The sequence below is a fragment of the Podarcis erhardii genome (assembly GCF_964252035.2).
Source record: "Podarcis erhardii genome assembly, chromosome: 1".
Taxonomy (NCBI): Eukaryota; Metazoa; Chordata; class Lepidosauria; order Squamata; family Lacertidae; genus Podarcis; species Podarcis erhardii.
The window spans coordinates 16024523-16044298 of NC_138497.1; the positions used below are offsets into that span (position 1 = coordinate 16024523).

The following is a 19776-nucleotide window of genomic DNA, read 5'->3' on the forward strand; positions in this document are numbered from 1 at the left end:
CCTGCAAACTGTGCAATGCCTTCAGATTCTCATTGGGTTAACAGCTGCACGTGGGCTGGTCCTAATCTATACCTGTAGAGCTACTGTCATCAAAGTCTCAGCACACCAGTCTAGCAACTTCCATTGCCTATCAGCAAGAGACTTCCCAGGACTGTTTCAGAATGTGCTTTAGGTCAGGGACTACAGAGAGACCATTAGAGATGTGAAGGCCTGAGAAAAGAATCAGGAAAAACCAGAGTTTGTTCCAGGTTTTTACAAAGCCTCTCTTTGTTTTCGCTCATCACCCAAAAAAAGGGGGGGGGGATGGAATAAATATTTTTTAAAAAATTATGAAATGATTAACAAAATGTTTAAAACAAGGGGGTTCATATATTTATTCCCCCAAAATGATTCCTAAAACCACATTAACAGGAAGACTTTCCTATAAGGCTGTATACAGTATCAGATCATTACAGCCCCTGTACACTGGGGAATTGGGGATGTTCATCCGAAATCTGAACTTCCTCTGCATGAATTGCACCTTTGGGTTAACAGCAAATGTTGACCAAAACCACTCTGCCTGATTAATCACCCTAGTTATTTAAGTTGATAAGATAAAAATCTCCATGGCCTTCTGATTTTTAGTTACAGTGGTACCTCGGGTTAAGTACTTAATTCGTTCTGGAGGTCCATTCTTAACTTGAAACTGTTCTTAACCTGAAGACCACTTTAGCTAATGGGGCCTCCTGCTGCCGCCGCGCCACCGGAGCATGATTTCTGTTCTCATCCTGAAGCAAAGTTCTTACCTGAAGCACTATTTCTGGGTTAGCGGAGTCTGTAACCTGAAGCGTATGTAACCCAAGGTACCACTGTATTTTGAACCATGATGAAGAGATAACGTAACATGGATTTTATTTGTATGCTGCTTCTCCATAGTTCAAACCATACTCAAGACAGCTTACAACTTGAAAAAAACACTAATTACAACATAACAAAGCTAGCCATAAACAATAAACAAAGCATCAAAAAGTACACAAGCAAACTGAACAACTTCACATAAATCATAAGATCTAAAATAAAGACACAAAAAAATAGTATCAATAACACCAACAACCCTTCCTAAACAATACCCCAGCCTGATATTTTGTTCAGTAGCCTCAACATTTGTAGTTGGAGTCCGTCCAGGTCCCACCCTCCCAGGCCAGGTAGAAAAAGGCCTGCAAGGCAGGGAGCAGGTCTTCCAGGATTCACAGCCAAGATGGAGGTCAGAAACTGTGTTTACGAGCATGGGAAGCTGTGTCATCCCAAATCAGACCTGGTCCAGCTACACTAACTGGCAATGACTCTTAGAGCAGGGTTCTCTCCTAGCTGTAACCTGTAAATACCAATGGATTGAAGCTGGGACCTTGCATGCAAGTTCTAAGAGATTGGCACTGTGGTCTAAACCACTGAGCCTCTTGGGCCTGCCGATCGGAAGGTTGGTGGTTCGTATCCCTGAGAAGGAGTGAGCTCTGTCCCAGCTCCTGCCAACTTAGCAGTTCGAAAGCACGCCAGTGTAAGTAGATAAATAGGTATCACTGCGACGGGAAGGTAAACGGCGTTTCCGTGCACTCTGGTTTCCCTCACGGTGTTCTGTTGCGCCAGAAGCGGTTTAGTCATGCTGGCCACATGGCCCGGGAAACTGTCTGTGGACAAACACCAGCTCCCTCGGCCTGAAAGTGAGATGAGTGCTACGACCCCATAGTCGCCTTCGCAGGTGGAGCTGTGGGTTAAACCACAGAGCCTTGGACTTGCCAATCAGAAGGTCGGTGGTTCAAATCCCCACAGCGGGGTGAGCTCCCATTGCTTGGTCCCAGCTCCTGCCAACCTAGCAGTTCGAAAGCACCTCAAAGTGCAAGTAGATAAATAGGTACCGCTCCAGCGGGAAGGTAAACGGCGTTTCCGTGCGCTGCTCTGGTTTGCCAGAAGCGGCTTAGTCATGCTGGTCACATGACCCGGAAGCTATACGCCGGCTCCCTCGGCCAATAAAGCAAGATGAGCACCGCAACCCCAGTGTCGGCCACGACTGGACCTAATGGTCAGGGGTCCCTTTACCTTTACCTTACCCATCCAGGAGTCCTTTTACCTAAGAGATTCCCATGTCTGCCAGCTCTCCATTAAAGAGAAATGAGTAAGACATGCATGCCAGCCTGTTCCCCTGAATCCACAGTAAAAGTCCTTCCTGAGTTAGCAGAAACAGAGGTATTTCCCCCAATTCTCAACTCCCTCTAAACACCTTCCTAGTCTGGGAAAAGGTGATGATTTCCTTTTGTTAAGTACTAGGCCAGACAACAACCCCAGGGCCTAATCTGATTGGATTAAAATATTTACAATTAAAGGCATACTATAATTAGAAAGACACACTGCCAGTAAAGATTAGAATTCTTTTATTTTTTTACGTAACTTCGCATACTGAAATATAGTTTAAGAAACTTAAAGGGGGGGGGGGCATGTCACAACAATTGTTTCCCAGGCAGCTTTCCCTGCAAATTAACTACAAGTTACCTAGGCGTTCTCTGTCCCATACACACTTCTCACATATAGGTTGCAATCCTGCGTACAGTTATCACGAAGGGTGCATTCATTGGGACATTTGTACATAGGACTGCACATGCATAGGACTGACAGAAGCTAGAGGTTCACACTCACCGGAAAAAGAACATCACAATCTAATATTTTAAGCCATATGCCAATAGTCAGCATCTGAATTCTGAGGCTGAATTGCACATGAGAAACTCCAGAACTCCGGCAATGGAAAGTGAGACCTGCATTAAAATGTTGCAGCATGGAGCGCTCCTATTCACTGTTCCAGCCAGCCAACCACAGTAGCTGGGATGCACTGGGGACTGATAGGTCGCAAAGGCAGGGAAGCCAACAGTAGGGGGAGCCAGAGCTAATATAAGGCAGATCTTTTTGTCCCCATCCTCTTCCCTGTCGAGTTCCAAAAGGGGCAAGTCTGGGACTAAGGGGGAGAAAGCAGATGGTGAATGCAACACCCCCTGGACCGGTTTAAGGCAGGCAGGCAGGCAGGCAGGCAGGCAGGCAGGCAGGCAGGCAGGCAGGCAGGCAGGCAAGCACAGGCTGAGAGCAGAATGGGGTTGGGGGGCAGTGCCCCGTATACCCAAAAGCACCATTCTCCACTGGTCAGTCCTCCTGCCTGATACTCCATGCTGCTTCCAAACCCACTTGGCATCCCATGGCCATGAAACACCCATTTGTGGTGTTCCCACTATTTTGGTACTCCTGCAAACCTCAGGTTCCCCCAAGCTGGCTAATACCTCCGCGTCTTCTGTGGGCTCATGCCATTTGGACTAGGTGAGCAATGGCACTCACAACCCTGGACATCGGAAACAGAGCATGATGCACCAAATTAATATCACCTTCAAACCTTGGATTTAATCACCTGCTTCTCAGGTCACACGCTCAAATAGTCTGGCTGAAGCTACGGCATGCTTAATCCCAGGATTCCCTGACTCTCAAAGTTCACTGAACGCTCTGGAATTTAGGTTACAGTCAGCCTTTCTAATAATCCTTCCACACACCCCTTAAGTGAATAACTCTTGTACACATTTATTCATAAATATAACGAGGGCGGGGGTTACAGAAAAAGGGAGGGGGAAACAGCACTTGTTTTACTGAAAAAAGTAAATGTCTTTAGACCACAGACCAACTTTTCCAAGTATGATGCTGTGTTTTAAACACCCATCAACCCCGGCCAGCATTTTGCATGGTCAGGAATCATCTGTGGTGTAGTGGTCTTGGAGTTGAGGGGGCTTCAAACACCTGTTACTAATTTTGCTGCAGGGTCCCAGTTTCCAAGATCCTAGAGCCACTCCATCAGCAAGAAAGGAGAGTTTTTTTAGCCACCTTGTGCACCAAAGCTAGGAATTTAGGAACAAAGCTAGGAATTTAAAAGTGCATACATTGCAAGGGATTGGTATGCAAGTTCTGTTACGCAGAATGACATTTCATGGAAAACACAGTGTCACCCCAAAGAAGATATTAAAGGTAAAGGGACCCCTGACTGTTAGGTCCAGTCGTGAACTCGTGGACGACTCAGGGGTTGCGGCGCTCATCTCGCTCTATAGGCCGAGGGAGCCAGGGTTTGTCCGCAGGCAGTTTCCTGGTAATGTGGTTAGCATGACTAAGCTGCTTCTGGCGAACCAGAGCCGCACAGGGAAACACCATTTACCTTACCTACAGCACCTAGCATTTGTGTTAAAAGTATAGCAATGTCAAAGCAGTTAGATTCAGCCCCTTTGTATTCCCCTGTTTTAAGCCTTGAGTTGCTTAGGAGACTTTTTAGCGCATAAAGCGCCTGATAAATGCAATCAATGAATAAGTAGTGGGTGAACAGCATGGTGGATGCATTAATGGGTGATTCCAACTGCAGGACGTCACACTTTTTATCTGAGCTGATTTCTGCTTTCCTATACGTTTGCCTCCCAGTCACGTACAGTGGTGCCCCGCAAGACGAATGCCTCGCAAGACGGAAAACCCGCTAGACGAAAGGGTTTTCCATTTTGGAGGTGCTTCGCAAAACAAATTTCCTATGGGCTTGCTTCGCAAGACGTAAATGTCTTGCGGGGTTTTTTTCCCTCCCCCCCCCTTTTTCTAAGCCGCTTATCTGCTTATCCGCTAAACAGATAAGCCGCTAAAAGCCGCTAAAAGTCGCTAATAGCGCTAATCCGCTAAGCCGTCAATGGGTTTGCTTCGCAAGACGAAAAAACCGCTAGACGAAGAGACTCGCAGAACGGATTAATTTCGTCTTGCGAGGCACCACTGTACTTGCTTCTTCCAAGGTTTTCATTATTCAACACTTATTCTCCTCCCCACCCCCCTGGCAGACCATAATATAGGGTTTGCAGGAGAAACAGGTGGAATCTACTTGCCTTTCTCACCTTCCTAGATGATTATCTTTTAGCATTAAAATATGTACAACAGGATGCAGCTAAGCAGCAGCAGAAAGAAGGAGGAAGTGGGAAGAAGGCTCAGAAAACCCCTGGGAAGACCTCACCCCACCACATACAACTTTTGCACAGATAGCTGCAGATAAGAGTAAAGAGGCAGAGCGGCCAACGGAGGCTGCATACTTGCCATATATTTAAGCATATATTTTCCTCACAAAGGATTCTGGGGACTGCAGCTTGTCAAGAGTGCTGGGAATTATAGTGCTGTTAGCCGTAAAACTACAGTTCCCAGGATTTGGTAGTGGGTGTGCACATTTTGGACGTGCGGTGTGTATGCCGTCTTGCAAACAACCGGTGGGCTAAGATCAATGTTTAATGAAGCCTTTGCCAACCTTGCCTGGTGCTCATAGGAGTGGCAGTTCAAAATATCTGGAAATATTACAATATTCTGTTGTAATGTACTATGAACTGAAACAGCCCAATTCATTTGCTTCTCGTCAATCTGGGACAGTTTAAAATGGGGTAACACAGGACCTACGCAGGCTCCCAGCTGTGCCTTCTTGCAGCAGGTGAGGCAAGAGCTTGTTTAATTAAAAACAAAGGAGAATCCTTTTTTTTTTTTAAGTGTAGGCAAATCCTAGCTTCCTTTCATAGGGTTGCAGCCATCTTTAGTTCTACTCAGACCCACTGAAAAGAACAGATATGACTAAGTCACACTTATTAATTTCATGGGGGCGTAGATAGTAGAATTGATACAACCCTTAAGTCTCCATTTTCAAAATCTCGATTAGCAGCAGGCCTTTACTTGCAGATAAATTTGGTTAGACAAGGGCCTGGGAGATCAGGGTTCAAATGCCAACACAGCCATGAAGCTCATTGGGTGACCTTAGGCCCCTTAGCTTATAGCCTACACCTCAGAGGTTTGTTGTGAGAATAAAAATGGGGAGAAGTGAAACTACTACTACTACTACTACTAATAATAATAATAATAATAATAATAATAATAATAATAATAGCAGCAGCAGACTGTCTCCTGCAGACACTCAATAGATTTCTGGAACACTTCTGAAGAACTTCAGGTGAAACTTAACATGACGGGAGAATATTCGTATCTGACCCTCATCGGTTGTATCAGAGCAGCAAGAAACACATAAAAAGAAATAAGGAAGTCACATCGTTCTGACCACAGCCACCACCAAAAACAAAACAAAGCCAACTTAAAAATAGCACCTGGGATTCCGGTACTGTTTATCATCTGTTTCTAAGCTCAGGCAATTCCCTAAAACTTCCTACATGCAAAAACACAGGAAAACCTTGTTCATGTTTTGCTGGTGGAGAGTATGATCCTGCCATCTGGAATGAAGACAGCAAATACGTCATGATGTCTTGCAAGAGAAAAGAATTCCAGGATGCAGTGTATGTGCGCTCTGAGTTTTTTGTTCGGCTAAACTGAGGACTCTGAAGGGGAGCTGGCTATGCTAGTTATATGGGCAGAGAGCAGAAAAGAAAAGAAAAGAAAAGAAAAGAAAAGGGAGAAAACCGAAGCAATGTATTAATTCAATGGAGGAGACCACCCCAGGCCAACCCAGGCCTCCTCCAGTTGCCATGGCAACAAAGTATTGATTTTCCTTTTCCTCCGGCCCCCTCTAGTGTGAGGATGCAGTATTTTGAATCCACTGTGCCGCTAATGACATCCAACAAACCCTGCTAAAATAGTACTGAAAATAAACAACAGAAATGTGTGTGTGTGTGTGTGTGTGTGTGTGTGTGTGTGTGTGTTACGGGCGACACTGAGGCAACCTGCCCCTTAAAATACTTTTAATAACTAGGAGCATGGCGTGGGAGGGGAGGGAAATGGGAAAAGAAGCTGCAATTAATATGGAAACTTTTATTTCAATTTTGTATTTATTTTTTCTACTGGGGAGAAGGCCAGCTAAATGACTTTGAGGATAGTAACAACAGGGCTAACAACTGCACACCTGCATTTCAGTGCAAATTGCTGCTTTCAAAAGTTCAAAAGGTGATGGGAAAAGGAATTATCTGTGGGGCTGAATGTAGGTATGCTTGAATATTTTTAAGGATTGTATGAAATGTATGTCTGTATGCTTGTATATTCGCAATATGCGTGTATTAATACTGAATTATTTTAACAATAAGAACTTTTCCAAAAAAATAATAATTCTGCATTTGCTGCCCATTGCTTCCAATGGGTCCTCACCGTGTGTGACTAAAATTGGGTGTCACCTTTTTATTAATTAATTAATTAATTAATTAAATTTGCATACTACCCCTCACCCATAGATCTCATGGTGGTTAACTTTCCACATTCTACTGTAAACTGATATTACTGTTTGAATGCATGAATTCAAATTCAGCTGTAATACAGAACAAATTCAGCTGTAATACAGAAAAGAATTCATTTACAATGCTAAATGTAAACTGTAAGTGGGGACCCCATTGTTTTGTCAGTCCTCCCTTTGTCTTGCCACTTTGCCACCAAGCTGGTGTGTATGTGGTGGGGTCCAAAATCGTCCGAAAAATATGGGATGTGACAAGGAAGGTTGTAGAGGAGGAGGAGGAAGAGCAGCAAAGGCCAATGGAAATGAGCAATAGGGAGAGCTTTTTGCACCTTTGGTTCCAAGCAAAGGAACAGTCTCATACGCTGCCCGGAGTATGATTTAATTGGATATAACTCAAGCAGTTTATACCGATCTTCCTCTAGACCAGGGTTTCCCAAACTTGGGTCTCCAGCTGTTTCTGGACTACAACTCCTATCATCCCTAGATAGCAGGCCCAGTAGTCAGGGATGGTGGGAATCGTAGTCCAATAACAGGTAGAGACTCTTTACAATGCAAAAAAGGTTATTGCAATGAAGTAGGCTTTATATCTCTATCTATATCTGAATATAAAGGTATTCACAAAAACACACAGACTACTTATCATCTGCAACCTGCTTCACCAGCTTGGTGCCCTCAAGATGTTTTGGACTACGACCTTCCATCAGTCCCAGCCATCAACTGCTGGCTGATCGAAAAATTTTAGTCAAGTAAACGTTGCAACGCTAGCAGAAATCCAAGTACAGATAGCTATGTACACCATACTAGAGCCAACAGCAAGTTTCCCACACTGATTCAAAATGGCTGCAGGCTGCACCTACGTCAAATTACTCTGGACCATAGTGGCACTTGTTACTTGTAAAGTAGAAAACCAACTTACCTCAAGAATAACAACTGGAAACAATGAAATGCAAACAGAGTGAGATGCTGATCTACAGATATTTAAGTTCCCCCCTCCACTTTTTAAAAAACCTTATAGCTGTTCTAAGAGCATTGTTAGGAAGCACGAACATATTTGATTAAGACACTGCAGGGGAAATTTTCTCCAGCAATGCCTCAGATACACAATACATTTCTTTGACTACTAGTAACATACCAGGAGTAGCTGTTTCTTTGTTTTTAATAAAACAAATAAAACTATTTTTCAGTTTGCTCTGCCCCTTACGATCACAAGGCAAAGCTACAATACAATTATCACACAATGACAATATAATTAAAAGCACAGATGAAAAAAAAAGTGTGGTGCAGTGGCATAATATCAAAACTTAATGAAATTATAAGATTGAGAGAAGGAAGAGGCTTGAATCATGGGCTTTTATACTTGTAAACTGCTCAGAAGCCTGTTTTGGTGTGAAGCAGTATATAAAGTAATCGTAATAAATAATACAAAGTTAACAAGCCATCATCTCCTCAAATCCGTGAAAGAGGAAACAATTTTAAATATATGATAAGATTATGCAATATTCATGCAGAACACTCTTATACATTATCCTAGTTTACATTAATAAATAGTAAAAAGTATATAAAGGTTAAGAATCTAATATTTGAATTAAATTTATTTTAAAAATAATTTTAAAGTGCAGGTAAAAAAAAACGCAACCTTAAAATTATAAGATATGAAAAGATTTATGGCTCCTTAATTGCAGCATTAGTAAAGGTAAAGGTAAAGGTACCCCTGACCGTTAGGTCCAGTCGTGGACAACTCTGGGGTTGCGGCACTCATCTCGCTCTATAGGCCGTGGGAGCCAGCATTTGTCTCCATGTGGCTAGCATGACTAAGCCGCTTCTGGCGAACCAGAGCAGCGCACAGAAACGTCATTTACCTTCCCTCCGGAGTGGTACCTATTTATCTACTTGCACTTTGACGTGCTTTTGAACTGCTAGGTGTACAGGAGCAGTGACCGAGCAATGGGAGCTCACCCCGTTGCGGGGATTTGAACCGCTGATCGGCTCTGTGGTTTAGACCACAGCGCCACCCGAATCCCTGCGAATTGCAGCATTACAAACTACTAATATTCAACCAAAGCTCAATCAAACAGGTGGATATTTGCCTAATACTCTTCAAATTACAGGAACACCAAACCTAGGTTTGCGACCAAATGCACGTGCAACAAAAGGCTGCAGAAAAATTCGCATTCAATACTGACCTGTGTACATAGGAACACAGGTTGCCCAACATGTGTCGTTTGGTGCTATGGAAATGAGCCCTGTGCTTTATGATCCATCTCTGGGAATTATCCACTTAGTTACCGTATTTTTCATCCCATAGGACGCTCCGTCCCAAAGGACGCACCTACTTTTTTTTGGGGGGGGGGGAATAAAGGAAAAAAATTTATCCTTTATTTCCCCCCCAAAACCAGGTCAGGGAACAGTGGGATGGCGGTATTGTGCCTCCCCGCTGTCCCCCGAGCTTGTGGGGCTGGGCGATGTCTGCCCGGCGCCAGGGGCACTCTGTTTCAGGGCGCCCCACGCGCCCCCCGGCGCGCAAGGCTTGCGGAAACCTGCGCAAGCATGGGGCATCCTCGAAAGGGCGCCCCGTGCTCCGCGCTGCCGGCTGCCGCCCGCAAGCCATGCGCGCCCGGGGGGAGATCCCCCGGGTACGCAAGGCTTGCCGACACCTGCGCGGAGCACGGGGCATCCTCCGAAGGGCGCCCCGTGCTCCGTGCTGCCGCGCGCAAGCCTTGCGCACGCGGGGGAACTCCCCCCAGGCGCGCAAGGCTTGCGGATAGCTTCCTGGAGCCTGGAGAGCACGTCGGTGCGCACCGACGCCTCTCGCTCTCCAGGCTTCAGCGAAAGCCTGCATTCGCCCCATAGGACACACACACATTTCCCCTTCATTTTTTGAGAGGAAAAAGTGCGTCCTATAGGGTGAAAAATACAGTACTTCCTGGTTTGCTGCTACCCTTGAACAACTACAGCTATGGTTTGTGCTTGCCCAGCTAAGTCCTGGTTCAGGAGATAATTCAAACAATAATTTGCAAGTTTGGATATAACTACAAGCTATGATTTGTATGTTTTATAACGTTTTTGTGAACCAACCTGGAATCACAGCAAGCAGTCAGGACATAAATATTTTAAATAATAATATAAGCAAATAGAGGCATGAAGCAAAAGTAGGAAATACTTTAATTGATTAAGCCAAGGAAGAAAGAGAGGGGGAACATGTGAGCCAGAGGTTCTGCCACATAATGCCAGACCATGGCACGATAGCATGCAACCAATGAAGCTTTGCATCCACGTTCTCCCTTTCTTTCCTTCAGCTTCATGCTCTTAGCAAGCCACAGTTTGCCCAAGAAACTATGGTTTGCCAAGAACCAGAACTAAATGAAGGATCCTGAGCAGACAAGGGGAGGATGAAACATGTGGACCCAAATATCATTCATGCAGTAACAGCGCCAAACCATGGGTTCCCTTTATGTTTAACACTGCCTAGTATTTGATTAGATCCACCGGTTTTGGAGTTAGAGAAGTGAGAAAATCCGAGTGGAACTCCCTGGTATTAATAAAATGTTCTTTGGCTATATAAATTATTCCCAGCTTCGCTTTTCCTTCAGTTTTTTGATGTGGGTGGAGAAGCCTTTGATCAGAATAACACTCCCCTGTGCATGGCACATTAAAGTGGCACTTCAAATGCTCCTGGCGGGTATTTTTTTTTACAACAACAACAACAACAACAAACAAACAAAAAGTCTACAGTCAGGAGAAGTGCAGTAACTTCAGAAAAGTGCACACATACATACATTATAGACTTTCAACAAGGTGGTATGGCCTTCTACCCTCAGTGGAGATAGGTCAATCAACCAGAGAATGCATGCAGAGAATTGCACGTGCCATTACAGAAATTCATGTACAGGGACCAGCAAATTGTGTCTAATAATAATAATAATAATAATAATAATAATAATAATAATAATAATAATTTCTTATTTATACCCCGCCCATCTGGCTGGGTTTCCCCAGCCACTCTGGGCGGCTTCCAACTGAATATTAAAAACAGTACAGCATCGGACATTAAAAACTTCCCTAAAGAGGGCCGCCTTCAGTTGTCTTTTAAAAGTAAAATAGTTGTTTATTGCCTTGACATCTGCTGGGAGGGCGCTCCACAGGGCAGGCGCCACTACCGAGAAGGCCCTCTGCCTGGTTCCCTGTAACCTTACTTCTCGCAATGAGGGAACCGCCAGAAGGCCCTCGGCACTGGATCTCAGTCTTGGAAGTCCACAGTTGTTTCTTGTGTTGAACTACAACTCCCACCATCCCTTGCACATAGACCATGCTAATGACAAGTTGGAGTCCAACTTGGAGAGCAACTCTGGAGAACACTATGTTGGCTGTCACTGCATTAAATCTGTCTCATCTCAGGCTATTTGTCCCAAAAACAAACACCTGGGGGGGAGGGATTGATTTGGAAATTTTTCTGATGCTCTCAAGGAGGGAGCTGTACCCTTCCAGGTGCTATTGGACTCCAACTCCTATCAGCCCCAGCCAGATTCACCAATGGGAAGGGATGATGGGCGATACAGTTCAGCAACTTCTGAGGGGCCACAAGTTCCGCCGGTCATCCGCAGTTTGGCCATCTTATAGCAAAGACCCCGGAAGAGAGAACTTACTCTGCCTTATCGTGATTTAAACTTGCAAGTCAGTTGATGTATAATATTTATAGAAAACTGGAAGGAAAACAACAGACCAGGCCTTCTGCTCATTTGGGAGGCAGGTGTTATAGCTCCTTGGAAAAGGCTAAAGACAAGTCCTGGGCCGATGTGGTCATGACTGCCACCTTTCCCTATGTTCCAATTTTATTTTATTTTTTAATTTGCATTGTCTTGGTTATATTTAAGGCGGCACCAACAGTTTTTGCCCTAAAGTGCACTGTAACAACTTTTAGAGAACATCAGCCCTACACTTTTTTCTGAGCAGCTCAAATTAGAACGCATGCTAATTTGCAGATGCAAAACTTCACAAGATCTCAGAAAAGCTTCGTCCCGTGGAAGTATAAAGGGGAAGGAGAATAAAGAACAAGAGCTGCAAATCTCCTTCTACCCTATCGGAACTAAGAGCCTTAAATCACTTTCCAAAAAGTTCTATCCCTCGTGGTTGGATAAGGCAACGGAATGTAACTGAAGAATACAAAAAGGACATTAATAAATCATAATTATGTTGTTGTTTTAAAATATGAGTGTCTGTATAAGCTGTTCAAAAGTTGGAACTATTCAGCAAAGCTTGCCGCTCTTCAAAGCATTTTCTGTGTTTGGACAATGTTCCTTGCAACAGCATATGGTGAAAATATACCGTATTTTTCACTCTATAAGACACACCAGACCACAAAATTCATCTAGTTTTTGGAGGAGGAAAACAAGAAAAAAAATATTCTGAATCTCAGAAGCCAGAACAGCAAAAGGGATCGCTGCGCAGTGAAAGCAGCAATCCCTCTTGCTGTTCTGGCTTCTGGGATAGCTGCGCAGGCTGCATTCGCTCCATAAGACACACACACATTTCCCCTTACTTTTTAGGAGGGAAAAAGTGAGTCTTTATAGAGCAAAAAATACGGTAATTAAAACCAGAAGAAAATGCCTTCTCACACAGGCACCTTTTATTTTTCATGTATATCCCAGTTTTTCCATGTTATTTGAAGGTGCACAAACTACAGCTACAGGTAGAGTCAGTTAGCTGACCTGACTTACTTACTAAATCTGACTGACAACAAGCCCGCACTGCAAGGGAGTCCCAACCTGGCTGAACAAATCGAAAACACCTAACTCAATCTATGCTGAATGCTACGCTAACGGCATCATTTAAGATTCACAAAATATGTTCAGTGGCCAGTCATTACCATTTCCAAGCATATACTGGGATGATCTGAATGCAGCCAGGTAACAGCAAACCTCACAGAATGCACATCCAACATGCAACTGGCCAGGTTAAAAATAGAGCAAAAAAGGAGTGAGAAAATGATGGGGAGCCTCAGACCAAGGCCCATCAAGCCTCTGTAACTGACCCTCATGTCTTTCTCTAGGTCAAGGCCTCAGGCCTTCTCCAACCACACCTGCCACTGGCCCAAAGCTCTGTAGCAGGAACAATCCTTCCTGCCTGGCCCAAATGTTTCCAGATATGATGTGGTGGGGAGGCAAGACAGTATCCGCACAGGCAAAATGACAGAACTGTGTTATAAGAGATGTAATTTGTGCTTGTCTTTTCCCTCTTCCCTCCCCTTCTTTTTTCCTCGTGTGTCATGACTCCCTGAATGAGTCATCAGTTTTTGCAAGTCACTCAAGGAACCTTTATGGCTAAGAGAGAGGGTAAAAATGCTTTCAGTAACAAACAAATGTTCTACTGTTAGTTAGTTTGGGGGCTAATAATCATAGCTGTCAACCTTCCCTTTTTTTGTGGGAAGTTCCCTTATTCCAGCGCCGTTTCCCACTGCTATCCCGGATTGTTAGATATCCCTTAGACTGTCTCCGGGACAGGTGAGGCTGCTGATCCCTTATTTTCAAATCTGAAAGTTGACAGCTATGCTAATAATGCAAATTTGAGTGACCATTCCACATTTTTAAAAAGTTTTTTTTTAAAAAAAAAAAAAGTCAATAAGAACAGTGCAAATAACTTATTTTCAGTCACCCTGATATTTTTGGGGATTCTTATCGGAAACTTGTTAACTAAATAGCATGAATAGGAATACTTGCCTCTGAACAGTTACTCCCCACTTTATTCTTAGGGATGAACCTGCTCCCAACAAACCTTACTCCTACAGCTGAGCTGCCATTATTTTTTCCTTCCTCCCTCTCCAAAGCAGTAAAGCCAATGGCACTTATCCTTGCACAATGCTTCATAGAACACATCCAGAAATTTAGTGAGAATTCTGGGAAGCTTGCGTTCAAAATTTTCACAAGATGTGTGATTAGGAAACGAAGGAATTAAAGATGCTTTCTCCATCCAGAGTTTTTTGACAACACCTCCCATCAGCCTCAGAAAACCTTGCGTAAGGTTGCGTTACATCACAGAATCAAAATTCCACTTAATGGACAATGAAAACAAAAAGTAGGTTACAGCTGTAGTTTCTCCCCAGTGAGAAAGCATCCTGGTGTTTTATTTTATTTGCCTTTTTAAACAGGCTTTAAAAAAAAAAAAAAAGTAGGGAGGTTGGGGGAAGCAAAAATCCAGAGACTTACACTTTGCTTCAGAAATATTCTGGTTGGGCGACCAGACCAGCATACCAAGATTTTCTCTCTCCTGGGACCGCTTTGCAAGTTTAGCTGGAAGAAAACACATATATGTATGTTAAAATAAAATAGCAAGGTGGAATCTTATTGCTTCTAAGCGCCGATAAAATAAACTGTATAATTAGGCTCACAAACAGTGTACCACCTAGCCGCAATCCTTGAAATGTTTTCATTCATTTTAAAAATAAAAATAAAATTATGTCTTGACAGTATTTTCCTGGACCCAACTGAAGATGAAGATTAAACAGAATTCAAAATGTTGTTGTTGCTTTAAGATTTTGGCACTTTCAGGGAACATGCCAAAAAACCCCCACACTAACACACTATAGAGTTAAACTGCAGGATTTGCAGAAAAGGTTGCTATCTGATTCTCTCCAGCTATTAGCCAAGAGAAAAAGAAGAGCAAGCAAAGAGAAATGGGAGTCTGGCTGTATTGTGTCAGCAGGTAAAGCTGGATCAGTTCTTAACACCAGCAGCGCCAGCCAACTTATATATGCAGTTACCCCTGAAGACTGGTCTTAAATCAGGTGTTGAAGGAGAAGAAGAGCTTCTATTGGGTTCATTAAAGGCCTCTAGGTCTGTGATCAAATACCCCTTTATCACATTATACATTTAAAGCACATTCCATCTTGCAAATAATTCTGTGAACTGTAGTTTGTTAAGGGTGCTGGGAATTGTAGCTCTGTGAGGAGTAAACTACAGCTCCCAGGTTTTTTGGGGGGGGTGAGGGGTTAAATGTATAGTATAAATATAAATGTATAGTATAAATGTATAGTATAACTCCTCTATTCCGAACTTAAAAATGGAAAGAGTAATGCTGGTGGTCAACAAAAGAGGTTTAACGACGGTCTCAAGGCAAATCTAAAAAACACTGACAACTGGGAAACACTGGCCTACGAGCACTCCAGTTGGAGAGCAGTCTTTACCAAAGGTGTCATGGGCTTTGAAGACACTCGAACTCAGGACGCAAGGGAGAAACGTGCTAAGAGGAAGGCACACTTGGAAAATCTACACCATGATCAACTCCCGTCGGGAACCCAATGTCCCCACTTTGAAAGGACATGTGGATCCAGAATTGGCCTCCACAATCACTTACGGACTCCTTGTTAACACAGTGTTTATGGAAGACAATCTCGCTCGGCTACGAGTGACTGCCGAAGAAGAAGAATAGTCCCATAAGAAGAATTTACACACTTTATATAGGATTCTTACGTTGAACTTTTTTTAAAAAAATCAAGTACTGTACTGGGACAAATAGAAAGAGGCAACTATACAAAACTCAGTCCGCTCACAATATTGTTTATTCATACCATCTTTTAGATCTTAGCATAATGTGCAGTTTTCCAAAACTGCTATGATAGAAGCAAAAATGTGACAATTAAAAACATGATTCAGGAAAAAAAAGTGGGGGGGAGGCATGCCGGCACAAAAACAATTTAAACAGCAGCACACACACCCCAAAACCAATCATGAACGACCTGGGGCCCACCAAGGAAATGTTTGCTAATGAAACACCCAACAGCAAGCTCTCTGACACTGCTCCTAAGGCCTCAGCAAGGGAAGTTGGTAGATAAAAGTAGCCCTTTTGAGTCAGTCTCTTAAAGACCCCCTCCTCTGCATTCCATTTGCACTGATTGATTTATTATACCGCCCTTCATGTGCAGATCTTGGTTTACAAAACAAAAGCACAAGATAAAAACACAAAATGTGTAATAAGAACAAGAACAAAAAACCACAAACCAATAAAAACACCTTCCTCCCACAAACACATTTATAGGAGTAAAGGATGTTAATCAGCCAAAAGGCCTGGTCAAAGAGGAATGTTTTTTCACCCTGGCGCCTAAAGATGTATAATGAAGGCTCCATAACCTGGGGAGAGCATTCCACAAATTGGGAGCCACCACAGAAAATGTTGGTTCTCAGGTTGCCAGCCTCCGGACTTCTCATGGAGGAGGCACACAAAGAAGGTCTTGAAGAGGATGGTCTCAGGGTCCAAGTAGGCTCGTATGGAGAGAGGTGGACAGCTACATATTCCTGCATTGTTGGGGGTTGGGATAGATGATCCTCAGGGTACCCCCCACTCTACAATTCTATGCTTCTATATGTTCAGGCCTGTAAGGTGCCACCATATTTGGCTTGGAGGTCATCAGATCTGATCTGCCCAACCTGGAGCCTAGACTGGGTAATTTATTCCTAATCAACGGGTGCTTGTAAAGAGATTCTAAACTCAGTAAAGCAAACTGAAGCATGAGAAGTTTAACCACAGATCTCCAGGGCCCAGGGCATTTTGCAAGTACAGTGGTGCCTCGCAAGACGAAATTAATTCATTCCGCGAGTTGCTTCGTCTTGCGATTTTTTCGTCTTGCGGAGCGCGGATTCCCCGGGTATTAACGGCTTTAAGAAAAAGGAAGCAAACCCGCAAGACGTCTTTGTCTTGCGAAGCAAGCCCATAGGGAAATTCGTCTTGCGAAGCACCTCGAAAAACGGAAAACCCTTTCGTCTAGCGAGTTTTTCGTCTTGCGGGGAACCACTGTATCCTTCCTGGGCAAGAATGATTTCTCACCATGTGGGAAGGGCCATAGCTCAATCGAAGAATATGCACTGCATTCAGAATGTCCCTGGCCTCTCTAAGCCGGGCTGTGAATGGCTCATGTCTGAAACCCTGGAGAATTGCTGTCCGCCAGCGTAGACCAGGGGTCAGCAACCTTTTTCAGCCGTGGGCTGGTCCACCGTCCCTCAGACCATGTGGTGGGCCGGACTATATGGGGAATTAACAAATTCCTATGCCCCACAAATAACCCAGAGATGCATTTTAATAAAAGGACACTTTCTACTCATGTAAAAACACCAGGCAGGCCCCACAAATAACCGAGAGATGCATTTTAAATAAAAGGACACATTCTACTCATGTAAAAACTATCTGATTACCGGACCATTGAGAAGGCAATTGGGTCGCATTCAGCCCACGAGCCTTAGGTTGCCTACCCCTGATACAGACAGTACTGAATGAGGCAGACCGACAGTGGGACTCAATATAAGGCAGTTTCCTATGTTCCCGCAAACCTCACTGCTCACTGCAAAGAACAACAGGCTGATAAAATGTTTGAAATGAGAGCCTGCAAACTGCTTGAGAGAACAGCAGTTCTCCAAGTCTTATCTGCTCTTTCCTTCTATCTAGGGCGGTTACAAGGCAGAAGAGGAAATCTAGCCCTTGCGTAAGTCAAGCAAACGAGCTGCCAATTAAAAGAGAGAACTGGGTGTGGCTACCTGAGTGTTGCAACGCAGCCATGCCAAGGGCATCATCAGCACAGTAGGAAAATCTAGTACTAGAGACGACAAGTACTCCTAGATTGATGAAGGTATACAAATTCCACATTTTCTACTTAAATGGCACATAATGGATGCAGCAGGACTCTTACTATTGAGGGGGGGGGGAGCATTAATGTGACCAGGGGCTTTTGAATCATGTAACTAGTTCCAGCCAATTGATTTTTCCAATGTTTCCCCAAGTCAAGACCACTGCAGTGGTACCTCGGGTTAAGTACTTAATTCGTTCCGGAGGTCCGTTCTTAACCTGAAACTGTTCTTAACCTGAAGCACCACTTTAGCTAATGGGGCCTCCTCCTGCTGCTGTGTCACCAGAGCACAATTTCTGTTCTCATCCTGAAGCAAAGTTCTTATCCCGAGGTACTATTTCTGGGTTAGCGGAGACTGTAACCTGAAGCGTCTGTAACCTGAAGCATATGTAACCCAAGGTACCACTGTACTGTTCTTCCTAGATCCATTTCCGCATATTCCACCCCTTTCCCAACATACTGTGTTTCCCATTTCTGAGACTTTTAACTTTTCCCTTGTGGAAGGGCATTCTGCAATTCGAGAACCTCCACAAAACATTTTGCTGCAGGCAAAATTTCACTTAGAGCAGGATTAAAAGTGAATTGGGGGTGCTACAAAGTATTTTAAGGGAGCTAAAAGTTCATCTGAGATGAGTGAATTGGGGATGCTACAAAGTATTTTAAGGGAGCTAAAAGTTCATCTGAGATGAGTAACTTTTTTCAGAGGGGGTACCCTAGGCCATGACTAGATTTTGTACATCTCTAGTTCTTCTGTTGTCTTTGTCCATGGAGTTTTCTTGGCAGGGATACTGGAGTGGCTTGCTGGTTCCTGCTCCAGGTGGATCACGTTTGGTCAAAACTCTCCACTATAACCTGTCCATCTTGGGTGGCCCTGCATGGCACAGCTCATAGCTTCTCTGAGTTATTCAAGCCCTTTCGCCATGGCAAGACAGTGATCCATGAAGGATCTTTGACCAAGCTGCAGGAGGCAGTGGAAGACAGGAGTGCCTGGCGTGCTCTGGTCCATGGGGTCACGAAGAGTCACGACTAAATGACTAAACAACAACAGTTCTTCCAGCAAACGCCCCTTTTCCGCAGAATGATCAGTGCTCTCAATTTCATTCTCTGTATCCTTTTGCACAGTGGACTTTCAACCGTTGATCAAGCCTCAGCTTGGTGAATTCTGGAACTGACATTTTTAAAGCGACTTCAAGTTTACTGATGAACAAGCTCACCTATGCACACACAGTACTGAAAGCACAGCCAGATTTGCTGCTATTTTAAGATTTTAATTCTAGAAGTCTTCTAAGCACGGCATAATAGCAAGAAGAAGAACCTCCTAAAATGTCACAATATCAGACATGCCAGGTTAAATTGGACAGCTTTTTTTTTTACTGTCACATGTACAGCAAAGCTGCAGGTCTTATGCTGATGATAACTTATATTCATTGCGCAAAAACTGGGGGGGGGGGGGGAGCAGCTGCTCATTCCCATCAGGCATTTATTCCGATAGCTTCCTTCCACCTTTTGCTATGCAAATACACAGACAGCAGTAACATAAAAGTAGTTTCAAAGCTACTGCATTTTTCCACCTTTTCATTCTTAGTGTAGTCTCCATTGGTGACTTTCCACTGACAGGAAAGAATCCAAAGGCACAGAGGGGGAGAGCCAATTTTCAATGACTGCTGCAGCACCCCACACCCCCTCTCAAAAGGCTCTGGATAGTCCCCAAAGCCGCGACATCAGATTTAGAGAGATGTGGGGCAGGAGGAAAAGGGGATCACCAAAACTGGCTTCTTCTTCATTCTTTTCTCTCAGTAGACAGCCACCAATGAGTTATTCCTCTTTCTGCGCACCCAAATGTTGGCATCATCAAAGCATAATGCAGTGCAATCTATGGAATCTTTGCTGAATTAACATATAGAATATGCTGTTTGCAGATGGCACAACCCCTACAAACTCT

The 19776-nt window shown here is 43.9% G+C and overlaps 1 protein-coding gene across 2 annotated transcripts in view; it reads right to left on the reverse strand.

Moving 5' to 3' along the window:
* The window catches only part of RCOR1 (REST corepressor 1), a 149110-nt gene that overhangs the window by 85436 nt on the left and 43898 nt on the right, over nt 1-19776 (reverse strand). For both annotated transcript variants that reach the window (XM_081863225.1, XM_081863224.1), the window contains exon 3: nt 14428-14511. In XM_081863225.1, coding sequence (XP_081719351.1) covers nt 14428-14511 — 84 coding nt within the window. The remainder of the gene's footprint in view (nt 1-14427; nt 14512-19776) is intronic.